General features: G+C 40.5%; 1 protein-coding gene across 2 annotated transcripts in view; it reads right to left on the bottom strand.

Moving 5' to 3' along the window:
• SI (sucrase-isomaltase) overlaps positions 1-15,472 on the bottom strand; it is a 158,207-nt gene that overhangs the window by 104,123 nt on the left and 38,612 nt on the right. For both annotated transcript variants that reach the window (XM_065557834.1, XM_065557833.1), the window contains exons 13-17: positions 15,355-15,468; positions 8,954-9,038; positions 2,770-2,887; positions 1,592-1,763; positions 31-147 (exon numbers count right to left, since the gene is read on the bottom strand). In XM_065557834.1, coding sequence (XP_065413906.1) covers positions 31-147; positions 1,592-1,763; positions 2,770-2,887; positions 8,954-9,038; positions 15,355-15,468 — 606 coding nt within the window. The remainder of the gene's footprint in view (positions 1-30; positions 148-1,591; positions 1,764-2,769; positions 2,888-8,953; positions 9,039-15,354; positions 15,469-15,472) is intronic.

Raw genomic sequence — 15,472 nt, 5'->3', positions numbered from 1 at the left:
AGGAACTTTTTAAGAGTATTTGTAACCTACCGCGTAATTTTCAGCATTGTGATTTCTGCAGAATGGATAAAATGCTCCAACTTGCATCCATCGTCTGCAAAGTTCTTCTGTGACATTATCAAAGAAACCACAAATATCTGCACCAATCTAAAAAATTATACACAAATAGTGTGTGTGTCAAAATGCTGTATATACCCTATATGTATTATACAGCATACTACATCTCTACACATATTTTTAATTGGCATACTACCAGTCTTACAAAGATGATATGCAAACTGAAATGAATAATTTCCAGTGAATAATCAACATATCCTGAATTGCCACAATAGCCAGGCTGAGAGAGGTGTTCAGCATATTTCCACCTGACACTTTTCTTCTTTCAGATCTAATTTCACTCAGACCCAAAGCTGTCAAATGGCTTCTGTTCTGAATAACACACAGCCATTATCAAAGATTATTATTTGAAGGGGGGAATGTCAGGTATATGTCCTTTTAAAAAAATGCTCTAATATTTTTCAAAATTTCTTTTAAACTTGATTTTAAGTTTATACCCCAAATGTTATAATGTAATAAAGAAACTTAAGTCCTATTTCAAACAGGACCATGTTAACACAAACTGAGTACTTTTTAGTTCTCTCAGAGTCTACACGGGGCACTTTCAGTGAAACTTTTTAGTGTGCACTGCAATTCACACACCCAGTAGATCACACTGGGCCACGGTGACGAACCCTTACATTCTTTTGCACATTGGTGGCAATAATACGAAGTATTTTTCCAAGTAGCTCTGATGGATCCCAACTGAGTGTAAAGGGCTCAACCTTGCACATCGCCTCTGAAATTTGTCCACCATTTAAAAAAAACACCTTCCTTTTCCTATTTCAGTGTGAAAGGCGCATCAGAACGGACTAGCGAGAAGTTAAAAGGGAAGAGAGTGGCATGATGGGGAAACGAGTGGCTTGGTGTTAAATACATTAATTCGAGTACTTTTGTTGGAAAACATTAACACAGTGTGGGTGCTACCATAAATAAATGATTAAGAAATAATTAAATAACAGTAAGCAGTCTACAAGATGGCATCACAGTACAATCACAGAAATGCAAATCTTGAAGATGGAATTTGGCCATTTAATTCATTTATAAATGAGCAATCCTATCCAACTGCCAATGCAGTGGCAAAACACTGTATAACGTCAGCTCGTAGAGCTAATCACTGAAGATAAAACAATTATAAAGGGTGACAGATAGCTTGAAACATAGGACAGAGTATACTAGGACAGAGTACACTTGATCACACCATAAGTCCATCTAGTCAGAAACCCAGCTATGGGAGTGGCCTATACCTGATACTTCAGAGGACGTCAAAAATCAGTAGCAACAGCACCATAATTAATCCAGCCAATTGTGTAAAGCTGTACATGAGGGATGAGAGTTGCTTGTTTGTTTTTTCTGGACTTCTGCCAATGTTTTAAAGAACAAGGTCATTATGTATATTGGTTTTGATTAGATAGCAAGCAACTATATGAAAAGATTGCATTGTTAATTCTTAATCTGTTGCTTTGAAGGGTGATCCCAAATAACTGTGACATACATAAGGTATCCCAAAGAGGTTAAATTCCAGCATTCCTGGTATCGCCCATCTCAGATCATTCCATGTAGCAGCATTATCCCCTAGCCAATGTCCTGTGTATTTGCCTGATCCAGCAAAAGTAGACCTAGAAATAGTAAGGCTTCTTTTTCCAGGGAAAACAGCTTGTATAGCTCTGAAAATTAAATGAAACTGGAATTAATACCACATGGTAAATGTACTTGAACTCTGATAGATTATCTGTTTTCCACATTGCTAATTAAAAATCATTAATTCATAAAAAATAATAAGGCCCAGGGATGTTGTCTCATTTCCAGTTAGCCAGATGTATTTTAGCTGAGCTCCTGACATTAACTCTAAATAAGTTCTCTTTCTGAAACTGTTTAGCCCACTAAACTTTGGGCCAGATACTCAATTGGAATATACTGGCTTTACTTCAGTGGAGCTGCACCAGTTTAGATCAGTTGAGGGTCCAACATGTTAAGCTACCAATTTGAGTGTAGGGAGAAAGGAAATGTTGAAACCTATGATTTTTTTAAACCCACTGCTTAGAGAAGCAGAGAACAAAGCACAGAGAGAGCCCCTCTATTCTAACACTCCACAATTCAGAACCTGTCATGGAGGAGATGTGTGACTAACTGGAAACTTTAGATGCAAAATGGGATGAGGTGAAGACACATATCTACCAGGATAGTGGTCCTGTGGGCTGTGTTAGCCAGGACCAGAACCAGAACCATGGCTTTATTTGTTCTTCAAACAGAAATAAACTTGATTGAAATAGTCTTGAAATTACACCAACTTTGAAAATGATTCAAACATGGTTGGCAGTTCACTAGCACTTTTAAAGACAACACAAATTTTAAGACTTTTTGAGTTGAACTTTAAATAGTAATGCAGGGTCTTCCTTCCATTAACTGATTCTACAAGCAAACTGGCCACATAGTCCTAAATTTTATAACAGGCTAATGAATTTTGGTGCTTCAGTGTTGGATGTCCAGCTTCAGAAACCATAGAAGGACCTGATTCCCAGAAGGCAGATGCTCAACAATCTCTGAAAATCAAACTCCTTTAAAGAGTTTCAAAGTGGGTACCTAAAATTCACTAATCACTTCACTTTTGCAACTTTAAGCCACATACTCTAGTATGCCTTTATGTAACAATTATTAGAAAGCAGTTCTTACTTATCAGTAGATAGAGTCATGGAATATCCATATAGACTGTGAACATCATAGTGTTTTCCCCAAGATTGCACTGAATCCATGCAAAGTGTCTTTGAATACATGAGTCCATCGAGAATACCTTTAGAAAATGATATGACAACATTGGAGTACGCCTTTATTTTGAATATTTGCAATCTTTTATCTTAATACATAACAAAATGCAGGGGCCCTTTTTGTTTAGTATTTACATTCACCACAGTGGTTCAAGAATGAAACAATGGGTGCTTGTCAATATCATATCATATGACAGTAGGTTAAGCTAGATTGAGGTACACTGGCTTTATTCATGTGTGTTTAAACTGTGGTACTTTTCTGCTTTGGAGCTCCCTATACCTCATGGCAATCAATATGCGAACCCAAAACAATTCACCCATTACCTCTAATACTTCTATAAATGCAGCTTTTGTATCAGAGTGGAGTTTAGTGCATTGATATATAACAAGGGTCGGCAATCTGTGGCACGCGAGCCGATTTTTGATGGCATGCGGTGCGGGCTGAGCCACTCAGCCCGCCGCCACTCTGGGGTTTCCGCCGCCGGTTCTTGCCAGCTGGGGTCCCACTGCCAGTCCCACTCAGCGCCCGCTGCTGGCCTGGGTGAAGGAACCCCAGGCTGGCAGTGGGCTGAGACCCCGGCTGGCAGGAGCCAGCAACCGAAACCCCACAGCGGTGGCGGGCTGAGCCGCTCAGTTGCTGCTCTGGGGTTCCAGCTGCTGGCCCCTTGCCAGACGGGGTCCCCGTGGATATAAGCGATGTTCCACGTTCGGCAGTTGTTGTACGATATTGTGCTTCTGATGAAATACAAGAGGAACTTTGTTGCCTAAAACCCCTGCATGGCACAACAAAGGGGTAAGATACACTGGAAAGTTTTGTAAACCATTTTGAAGAATGAGGAGTTGACATCAGAAAAAAAACATTCGGTGGCTAAGTGGTGGCAAGGTTTTGGTGCGCTTTGTAAACTGTTTTGATGCAATCAAGGCCTTTTTGTCGGAAAAAGAACAAAACTACCCCGAAGTGGATGATGACAAATGGCTGTGTAAGCTCATGTTTCTAATTGATATCACCGCTCACCTAAACGAACTCAACTTCTGTCTCCAGGGTGCAGGGCAAACAGTTCTGGATCTTTATGAAGCCTGGAAAGCATTTGTTGTGAAACTAGCAGTTTTTTCCAGGGATATTCAAACTTCTACTTTCCGCTACTTCCAACTCATAAAAGAGCTATCGACACGTTGCACTGTCAATGTCGATGAGATTGGAAAGTACATGCAAGACCTGGAATCAGAATTTTCTGACAGATTTCCCTGACACAGGGAAGAAAGGAGAGCAGCAGAATATGGACCCTGGACTTCAGAAAACCAGACTTCGACTCCCTCAGGGAACTGATGGGCAGGATCCCCTGGGAGAATAACATGAGGGGCAAAGGAGTCCAGGAGAGGTGGCTGTATTTTAAAGAATCCTTATTGAGGTTGCAGGAAAAAACCATCCTGATGTATAGAAAGAATAGTAAATATGGCAGGCGACCAGCTTGGCTTAACAGTGAAATCCTTGCTGATCTTAAATGCAAAAAGGAAGCTTACAAGAAGTGGAAGATTGGACAAATGACCAGGGAGGAGTATAAAAATATTGCTTGGGCATGCAGGAGTCAAATCAGGAAGGCCAAATCACACTTGGAGTTGCAGTTAGCAAGAGATGTTAAGAGTAACAAGAAGGGTTTCTTCAGGTATGTTAGCAACAAGAAGAAAGTCAAGGAAAGTGTGGGCCCCTTACTGAATGAGGGAGGCAACCTAGTGACAGAGGATGTGGAAAAAGCTAATGTACTCAATGATTTTTTTGCCTCTGTCTTCACAAACAAGGTCAGCTCCCAGACTGCTGCACTGGGCAGCACAGTATGGGGAGAAGGTGACCAGCCCTCTGTGGAGAAAGAAGTGGTACGGGACTATTTAGAAAAACTGGACGAGGACAAGTCCATGGGGCCGGATGCGCTGCATCCCAGGGTGCTAAAGGAGTTGGTGAATGTGATTACAGAACCATTGGCCATTATCTTTGAAAACTCATGGCGATCGGGGAAGGTCTCGGATGACTGGAAAAAGGCTACTGTAGTGCCCATCTTTAAAAAAGGGAAGAAGGAGGATCCGGGGAACTACAGGCCAGTCAACCTCATCTCAGTCCCTGGAAAAATCATGGAGCAGGTCCTCAAGGAATCAATTCTGAAGCACTTAGAGAAGAGGAAAGTGATCAGGAACCGTCAGCATGAATTCACCAAGGGCAAGTCATGCCTGACCAACCTAATTGCCTTCTATGAGGCGATAACTGGGTCTGTGGATGAGGAGAAAGCAGTGGATGTGTTATTCCTTGACTTTAGCAAACCTTTCGATACGGTCTCCCACAGTATTCTTGCCGGCAAGTTGAAGAAGTATGGGCTGGATGAATGGACTATAAGGTGGACAGAAAGCTGGCTAGATCATCGGGCTCAATGGGTAGTGATCAACGGCTCCATGTCTAGTTGGCAGCCGGTTTTAAGCGGAGTGCCCCAAGGGTCGGTCCTGGGGCCGATTTTGTTCAATATCTTCATTAATGATCTGGAGGATGGTGTGGACTGCACTCTCAGCAAGTTTGCAGATGACACTAAACTGGGAGGAGTGGTAGATACGCTGGAGGGTAGGGATAGGATACAGAGGGACCTAGACAAATTAGAGGATTGGGCCAAAAGAAACCTGATGAGGTTCAACAAGGACAAGTGCAGAGTCCTGCACTTAGGACGGAAGAATCCCGTTCACTGTTACAGACTAGGGACCGAATGGCTAGGAAGCAGTTCTGCAGAAAAGGACCTAGGGGTTACAGTGGACAAGAAGTTGGATATGAGTCAATAGTGTGCCCTTGTTGCCAAGAAGGCTAACAGCATTTTGGGCTGTATAAGTAGGGGCATTGCCAGCAGATTGAGGGACGTGATCATTCCCCTCTATTCGACACTGGTGAGGCCTCATCTGGAGTACTGTGTCCAGTTTTGGGCCCCACACTACAAGAAGGATGTGGAAAAATTGGAAAGACTCCAGCAGAGGGCAACAAAAATGATTAGGGGACTGGAGCACATGACTTATGAGGAAAGGCTGAGGGAACTGGGATTGTTTAGTCTGCAGAAGAGGAGAATGAGAGGGGATTTGATAGCTGCTTTCAACTACCTGAAAGGGGGTTCCAAAGAGGATGGATCTAGACTGTTCTCAGTGGTACCTGACGACAGAACAAGGAGTAATGGTCTCAAGTTGCAGAGGGGGAGGTTTAGGTTGGATATTAGGAAACACTTTTTCACTAGGAGGGTGGTGAAGCACTGGAATGGGTTACCTAGGGAGGTGGTGGAATCTCCTTCCTTAGAGGTTTTTAAGGTCAGGCTTGACAAAGCCCTGGCTGGGATGATTTAGTTGGGAATTGGTCCTGCTTTGAGCAGGGGGTTGGACTAGATGACCTCCTGAGGTCCTTTCCAACCCTGATATTCTATGATTCTATGATTCTATGATTTCAAGCGACTTAGCCCAATGTTTTCTTTTCTAATTAAACCTGAAAAGTTCAACGAAAGTGACTTGAATTTGCTGTATTTCAGTGGATGGGTGTTGAAGATTTCAAAATGCAACTCATTCAGTTAAAAAGCTCAGAATTGTGGACATCAAAGTTTGTGGATCTGCGGAGCGCACTTGAAGCTACCGAGAGAGATCATGGGGCCTCTATTCTGACCTGCTGGATGTCCCTGCCAGTGAAATTTAACTGTTTGAAGAAAATTGCGTTTGCAATGCTTTCAGCATTTGGATCCACATACCTGTGTGAACAGGTATTTTCACACATTAAATCTGTCCTCTGTCTCTCTTGGAGCCGGTTAACAATTGATCACTCAGAAGCCTGTGTGCAGCTTAAAGTATCCAAATATATGCCAGACATTGGAAAACTTAGCAAGGAAAAGCAAGGGCAAGGATCACACTAAACTGATAAGATCTGCATTTTAATTTAATTTTAAATAAAGCTTCTGAAACATTTTGAAAACCTTGTTTACTTTACATATAACAGTAGTTTGGTTATATATTATAGACTTATAGACTTTAGACTTCTAAAAAACGTTAAAATGTATTACCGGCACGCAAAGCCTTGAATTAGAGTGTATAAATGAAGACTCGGCACACCACTTCTGAAAGGTTGCCAACCCCTGATATATAATCTGATTCAGTTTGTCCAGGACATAAAATTATTAATTTTTTATCATATTTCTGTAGGTGATATTAAATAGTCACCACCTCTCTTCAGTGCCATTGCCTTCCAGCACTTCTCTTACTAATAAATCTTGCTTTATTTTGCAGAACTGTAGCTCAGTATGGGCTTAACTGTCACCTTGATTGCATGCCTGTGTAGGGGAGTAAGGAGGCATAAGGAGCTTCCTTATTTCCCTGCATGGGTTATTTGCTTTGCTAAATCCTGCTAAGAGGGGAAGACCCACTGCTGTGCTGCTACTCTTTCTCCAGCACAGGTGTGTGGTCTCCTCAGTACAGAGGGAGAAGTAAGCTCTCAGAGATGCAGTCTGGGTCCTGCCTTGCTCACAGAGCAGCACAGCTTCGGCTAGAGTGCAAAGTGCCAATCAGCTCTGTACAGACATTCCCTGCTCCTCGTTTCTTTCCCATTTTCCCACCTCCTAAATACTGCACTGGAAAAGGTTACAACTGTATTTCTTACAGAGCAAAATCTTTCCACTCTTTTTATTAGAGCCTGACATCTATGTGTGATCAGAAAAAAAAAATAGATATTTTTTACTTTCAATGGAGTCTAAAATTCTGCACTAAGTACTAGATTGTGCAGCCCTTCATCACCTTGTTGACCACTTCTTTGTACAAGCAGATGCACTGATGCCAATGGGACTATTCCTGTGAGCAACCGCTCACAAGCATGTGGAAAGATTGCTTAACTTCATCCTTGTGGGGAAAAAGAACTAGGTGGCCTTCTTTATGACAGCCAAAGTAACACCGAAGGCCCAAATTCAGGCCCTCTGACAGAAGCTGACTATACATACGGCCTTTACATAAAACAGTACAGGACAGGGCCTGAACCAAACTAAGCTGTTCAATTCCCTGCCAAATACAGTCATGGGCTTTGACCAGAGGAGGGAGGGGAAGGAAGCAATGCAATAGGCCATAACAACAGAATAACTGCTTGTTTATGAAATACATGATAACTGCCTGTCTGTAAGAACATGATAACCGCTTGTTTATAAAACATAATAACCGCCTATATGAAGAAATTGCTTCTAGTAAAGGTCAACTTCTCCTATAGTTCCAGCTATCCGCCAACCAGCTAATCATATATCATCTGTAGGCGTCCCGTAATAAACTCCTATGACCCCGGAAAAAAACAATACAAGAACAACACCCCAACTGGTGCCAAGTACCACCCATATCGGAAACCACCAAGAACCCCCCCACACACACCCAATAGGCACCTAATTCTCGTAAATAATGAGGGAGCTACCGGGAAAAAGGGACAGACCCCTACTCTTATTTTCGCATAAATGACGTATTATTTGTACTATGCTTGCGATTTGACGGAATAAAGGCAGCCTGCGTGCTGTGCTAGGCGTGGTAGTTTTCGGACTGCTACCCCAACGCGTCAGTATGTTTTGCAATAAACTGGCCTCAGGCTTGAGTCTGTGAACTAAAATCAATGCGTGGGTGACTTTTTCCACGACACCCTTAATTATTGAACTATTGGATCTGGCAAGATACTGCGACAGGGTTACATAAGTTATTGCTTGATAAAACATTAGAATTCCAGTTTAGTTATGCTTACGGGTCTAAAGCTATGAATGATAAAGGAAAATCAATACTATTGCTTGACTTAATTAAAGCAATGGCAACATTTACTTTAGCAAATGCAGCTAATAATTTGAAGAATGGTGAAACATTTTACTGGAAAAAGCCATTCGCCTTCAGGAGTTCTGGAAACAGTACCTAAGCCACTGAGGATAACATACTATATACTCATCTTTTCTGTCATTAGGAATGTTTAGAACATAAAACATTAAAAAATGGTAAAAATTTCCCTCATCTCATTATAATTGATTACTTGTATCTCACACACACTTGTATTTTTGCCATATGATTAAAGACTATAGACTTACTGGGAGTGAAAGGAGGATAGTTTAAATTGTTTGGGTCACAGCCAACTGTTGAACCTCTTATAAAGCTGGATATTTCATTCATGTCCTGGGAAAAAAAAAGACGTAGATTATGATAGGATTTGCTTAAATATCTTTCCCTAATGAAATCCTTATATGTTATTCATCAGATCATTTAGGAAAGGGGGGGAAAAAATTTAACTAAAGTCTCACTACCTAACATATAGAGGTGTAGATATTATACGCATTTATTCACATAATAATATAGATCCTGATGCTGCAGAGACTTATTCAAGTGAGCCCTCTCATAGTACCTTGTGCAAATGTACTCAGCTGTTTATTTGCAGGACTGCACCCATGATCGGTATAAAACAGTGGGTTTCAATCTTTTTTTTACTTGCGGACACCTAAAAAATTTCAAATGCAAGTGAGGGTCCCTTTGGAAATCTTAGACCCTCTGGGTCTGCAGACCACAGGCTAAAAACCACTGGTATAAATGGTATGTATATATTATATTTCACTTCAAGCTGTGACAGATTCAGTCCCAGAATGACAGTTCATAATGCACAGTCTCTCACGCGACATTTGAAAGAATTGGGCATGAACTTACCTAAGAGGTATGAACTAAAGGCATTCATAAAGAATTGGTTTTTTTTTTTCATGTAGTAGTATTCAGAATCAAAGTACATCAATCTTTTTTATAAACCCAACTGTTTTGCAACATACAAAAGATAGTGGGCCTGTCTCTGATATCACGTATGTTGATATAAATACAAAGCAATAACCTAAAGTCAATAAAGTAACCCCGGTGTGAAATGAGTGCCTGTGAGATCAAAAATCAGGCCATGTATAATTTTATCTTATTCTATTACATTAATTGGAATTACACAAGTTGTAGCCAAATCAAATATTAACATGTTGCTGTATATTAAGGAAAGGTTTCTGTGAATCATTAAATAGCAGAGTGTGCAGGTTAATTCCCTTTACATTTGTACTTTCTCTTGAAAAAGGAATAGTTCAACTTTGTGAGGCTTTATCGATTGAGCCCACCCTTCTTCCATTTATTTTCTCACCCCTGGATGTATTCAAAGAAAAGGGCTTAATTTTGCAAACATATAAGGCCTGATTCACATCACCACTTTCTGGAAATGTAAAGGAATCTTAAAGTGAGACTTTAAATACCTTCACACATACACTTAAAAGTATATATCAAAAAGTGTCTCTTTTTCATCAATTGCTCAAAAACAACATCTCTTTGTTTCAAGAGATTGCAGAATACAAAGATTTTACAGACACTGAATCATTGGGAACTGGTTCCACAACACTAAAGGAGCATAAAGCATTATAGACCAATTCATATTGGGAACAATTTGCCACCATATTAACCTTCTGCTTACTAAAAATGAATTATGGTGGTAGTCACCAGAAGATGGTGCTGTTACACATAGTCTAACAAGGGTTTTGTTTATTTTTTGTTCTTGTTTTTGTTTGTTCGTTCTGGGGGCGTGGTTTGTTTTGCTTTGTTTTGACCTTATGTGCCAAGTACCTAGTGTGCAGTCTTTGAAGAAATACTGTGAAGTTGTAAGTATTTGTGATGTCGTTTCTTGGAGGGCGGGCAGCAGTTGCTACAAACACAAGCCAGTTTGGTCTCTGACTTAATTTCTATAGAGTCAATTCTTGTGGCAGAGTTGCTTCCTCAGAACCAGGAACTGAAGTTTGGGCTAAAAGAGGCAGCATTTGTGTGCCCTTTCTGGACATTTTTGTTCAAGGATGGGTGGGTATGTGATGTTAAATAAACCACTTATTCTAAGAAAATAGCAGACTCACAGATTTCTGCTCCATCAGAGGACTGGTCTACAATGTCCCAACAACAACTACTACTACTTAGCAGAGAGACTATAAATATAACGCTAGATAATGAGAATCAGATCCTCTACACACACACACACACACACACACACACATTCACTGCACCCTCTGTAAAATGTTTGGTTTGCCCTCTTTTAAGCACTCCTCCTGTACGATCAGAAAAGGTTTTTGCTCATTTTTAATATAGTATCATACAGTAATAAGCTTAGGCAGAAGTTTATGCACACCTCACTGGGTGATAGCTCAAGCAGAGCAAAAATCAAAATTCAACTGACTCTTTCTCATTTTGAGTAGAACTGGACTCCGCCAGCTTTTGTCCTGGGACTGCTCAGTGCATACGAGAAACACTCTGCTTGCAGTATTGCAGGCTGGGAACCCATGGCTTTATTCGGCTACCTAACAGAGCAAGGAGGGGAAAGCAGTGCACCCACTAACAGGAAATAAGAGAAGGGTGGAGCATGGGTGCGACCCATAATACTCTGAAAACCCCCCGTAACCCCTTGATGATCACTTCACTATCTCAGTAGTTCTATTTAAATCAATGGAGCTATATGCATAAAGCTAAGGCAGAGCCTTGCACTGGCGAGCAGAATGGAGTCTCACTACTCCAGGAGGTCCACTGGGGGCAGATCACAGTTTGCCTCCTTGGTGTGCTGTGAGTGTTTCACAAACTGCTATCCCCTGTGAGGGTGCAGCATTCTTCCCCCACCCATGTGGCTAGCCAGGTCCACATGGGAGTGGACATGGCTCCAGCAGTTCCCTTCCCCACCCATCTGTGGATGCATATAGGGTGCCTGCCTTGGAGGAACATCCCAGAATCAGCCCTGTGCTCACTGATGTGCAAGGGGCATAATTTTAGCTGGCCCTATTTCAGTGTTGATAGGCACCTACTTGCCTCCTCTCTTCACTCTGTGCCTGCATAAAGAGCAACCCAAATCTAGCCATGGGAACTACATCAGGCAAATAAAGGTGGCACAACTGAACCTTGAGATAGGAAAATGAAAGAATAACTGAAGTCTAAGGATAACTTTTTGCTTCCATATATAAATCTTCATGGTGCCTTCAGCACAAGTGTTGGCTCCCTGCCATACAGTTTGTGAGAGATGAAGGGTGAGGAGGGGTATTTTGTGATTGTCTATCAAATTCTGCAGTGTAGCTAGAGATTGTAAAAGCTGTCCCCAATAATATTTCCTACAACTGGTGACTGACATGATTTTTAGTTGACATCAGCACTGTGTTTTCGTATGTATCCCTAAATACACTAGGTAAAAGGTACACATGGAAGAACACCGCAAATTTATGCTGGAAAAACTTTACTCTGGTGGCCAAATCCTTTACAGAAATTTTTTGCTCTCATGAAAAGAGCAATACAATTTATACTTGCTAACTTGACCCAAATGAGCAACAGAACCACAGAGTCAGCAAAAATAAACTGTCACCTAGAAGCAGAAAAGGGTGTTTCTTTCAGTGGTTAAGAGCGAGTAATTTAAAATTGTAATAGTTTGGGGATTTGTTTATGTTTGTTGGATCTTTTTTTTCTGAAATTAATGTTGCTTATTAAAAAAAAGAAGAAGAAGAAGAAAAAGAAAAAGAAAAAGAAAAAATATGGTCTTGCAACCCTTTTTATTTCTAAATAACATGCCAGGGTGCGTTTATGCTGCTACAAAGAACAGGAATCACAATTCAGCTGTTTATGAAACAAACATTCAGATTAAAAACACCTATTCTTACACCAGCATTAGTAGTGGATTAGCCGAAGCATGGCCAGTGCACGCCATGAACTATCAAAGGGCTGCCAACAGCTCCACATGCCCTCATCAGATGCAAAGTAGCAAGATAGTAGAGTGCCAAAGGGAGAAAAATCATTTTCGAAATAAAAAGTATCCAATTAAAACTTGAAAGACACTAGAAACCCATGTGCGTGTGCTCGTACACATGAAGGACAGTAGTCAATTCGCTTTTGATGTTGCCGCCGCCACATGTTCTATTTGGGTTTGTCATGCTCAGGAAGAAGACTCTTTTCTGTCCCTCAGAAGAAAGCCTGTCCAGTGTGGTTCTCTTTCATTCTGCCTAATGGCCCTTGAATCTGAAATATTATTGGCCCCAAAACAAATGGGATTTGACTTCCCACACTGAAATATAGTCCAATCCTTTCCTTTTCAGTTTCTACCCATTCTTTTCCATTCAAGGGATTCATCAAAGCCTGATCTCCAGCAAATTTGATTCCAGTCATGAAAGTACAGTAATTTTCCTAGTCATCTTAGATAATCAGAAACTATTATGCAATATACTAGAATTACGATGGCCTCAGATATCTATTTGCTATTAAACATATTTTAGGTTGTGAATTCCTGAGTCTTAGAACTTAACATGAATTGAGCTACAATGTAAGGAGAGAGTATATCAGAGTTGGCAAGTCTAAGGGCCCCACATCTAGTCGAACTCCATACAGCCTGTCTGAATGAGACCTGAATAAAAACTGGGGGGGAGGTATACAGAACATATGCATTACCATGTTTAATTAAACATATAGGCCAACAGTTTCAACCCTAGAGTGCCTAAAGTTAGATTGCAACATCCATATTTAGGCACCTAAATACAAGTTGGAGCTAATTTTCAGGTCTGCTGAGCACCCCACAAATCTCACTGACCTCATTGGGAGCTTTAGAGGTGTTCATCATTTTTTAAAATTAAGTCCCTTTTGTTTACGAACCTAAATATGGATGTAGAAGCCTAAGGTTTGAAAAGTTTTGCTATGGTATTTATCTCCAGTAGACTAATCTGGGGGGGGGTCAAATCTGGCAAATCTTGCTCAGCTCTACCTGACTTCAGTAAATTGACAACTGGACCTAAACTTACATGGATTCTGTGGAGGAGGAACCCCTCCAGAGAGAGCACCAGGGTTCTCTGCTACTTTTGCCGCTCCTAATCTGAAATAGTGACTGCAGAAGGACTGAGTTGAAACTCCCTGACCTATCTGGATTTGGAGTGTGTGAATTTTAGTCCTTCAGTACCCATGCAGGACAGCTCCACATTGTCCAATTAATCATGATATAAATAGGTTTCCAACATTTGCCCATGGTTTATATAGGCAATTATCCCGACTAGCTCTGGGTTTTGTCAATGGTTTATAAACTTGGCAGTGTGTTAACTCTCAGTGAATCTCCACAAATAAATACACAATTCCACTTTGAACAACTATATCGTTTGCCAGGTAGAAATGTGGCTAAAAAATGATTTGCAAGAAAATTGAAATAGCACTTGTTGACTTAGAAAATATTGATTAACCATTCTAATTTGAAGTCAGCAGTTTAAGGTTGTTAGTCATAATTGCAATATGTCTTAGACTCTTTTCTCCGAAGTGTACTAGCTTGTTATGGGCAAGGAAGAGAAAGATTAAAATTGTTGCTTAATGTTTTTAAAAGAACCACTTCCCAGTAATCCCTGCAGCTGAAAGTAACAAATATGGATAAAAGGATTTTCCTCTTAACTGTGGATTGACTAGCATTGTTATTCTATACTACACCCACCGATACGTTAACAGTCAGCCTGATTGCTTTTCACTTCCATGTTTTATTTTTTGCCCCTTCATTGGGTCATGTATGAAATGAGACTGTAAGTTCCTCTAAGTACCTAGCATAATTTTGGATGCTGTAATATAACTAGTAGTAATTTCTGTTTGCACTCCTGCCCAGAAAACAGGATGCAGGAATGTGAAATAATGAAAGAAAGATTAAACAAATATTATTTCTGAATGTTCAAATGAAGTGAGGGTTTATTTTGGAGCCAAAGTTTGGAGGCTGGGGTCCCACTTCAGTTGGAGTATTCACAAACTTGAAGTTAAGCACATGCCGAAGTGCTTTGCTGGGTCAGGGTGGTGTGTTAGAGAGAGAATTTTACTGTAGCTAAACTGGTGCCTAATAAACCAAAGCCCATTGAAGTCAGTGGAAAGATTTCCACTTACTTCAGTAAACCTTGATTTGCTCATTCCTAGACTGAGAGAGTATAAAAAACAAGTTTGGTCAGTTAAAAGTTGTTTTTCACCAGCTACCACATTTTTCACTAGAGGTGAAAATATTGTTAGCATTGTAACACTCATAACACCGGTTTGGAAGAGTTATTAAAAAGGGCAAGAAATCTCATTCACTCTCCCTCCTTTATTATTGTAATACTTTTTTGCAGGGTAGGGATTTTTTGTTGTTGTTGTTGTTTTTTGCAGACATTGAAGCTTCCTCTCCCATTTACACAATTATGAGCTAAGTCAAGTTACTTTAGATGCACCGCAACATCATAAATATAAATACACTAAATACATTGGATGAAATCCTGGCCCCATCAAAGTCCAATGGCATTAGTGAGGCCAGGATTTCAGCCAATGTGTTTTGTTCTCCAGCTAAAAGATTAGGAAATAAGTAGTATTTTGATTTTAGTTTTTAATAAGAAACATCCCTACAGTACAAAAAGATGAGATTGAAAAGATGTTTCATCCTAAACTCTCACTAGCTTCATATAAAAAAAAGGGATGAATGACTTACAATCCAAATCCCATCATACTTCACTTGATCGTAAAAGAGCTTACATTCTTCTATCCACCAGTTGGTACATTCTGGGTTGGTGTAGTCAGGGAACACAGTCAGGCCTGGCCACACCTAC

Source organism: Chrysemys picta, chromosome 9 (genome assembly GCF_011386835.1).
Source record: "Chrysemys picta bellii isolate R12L10 chromosome 9, ASM1138683v2, whole genome shotgun sequence".
Taxonomy (NCBI): domain Eukaryota; kingdom Metazoa; phylum Chordata; order Testudines; family Emydidae; genus Chrysemys; species Chrysemys picta.
The sequence above is the reverse complement of the archived record's forward strand: the minus strand, read 5'-3'. Positions and strand labels throughout refer to the sequence as shown.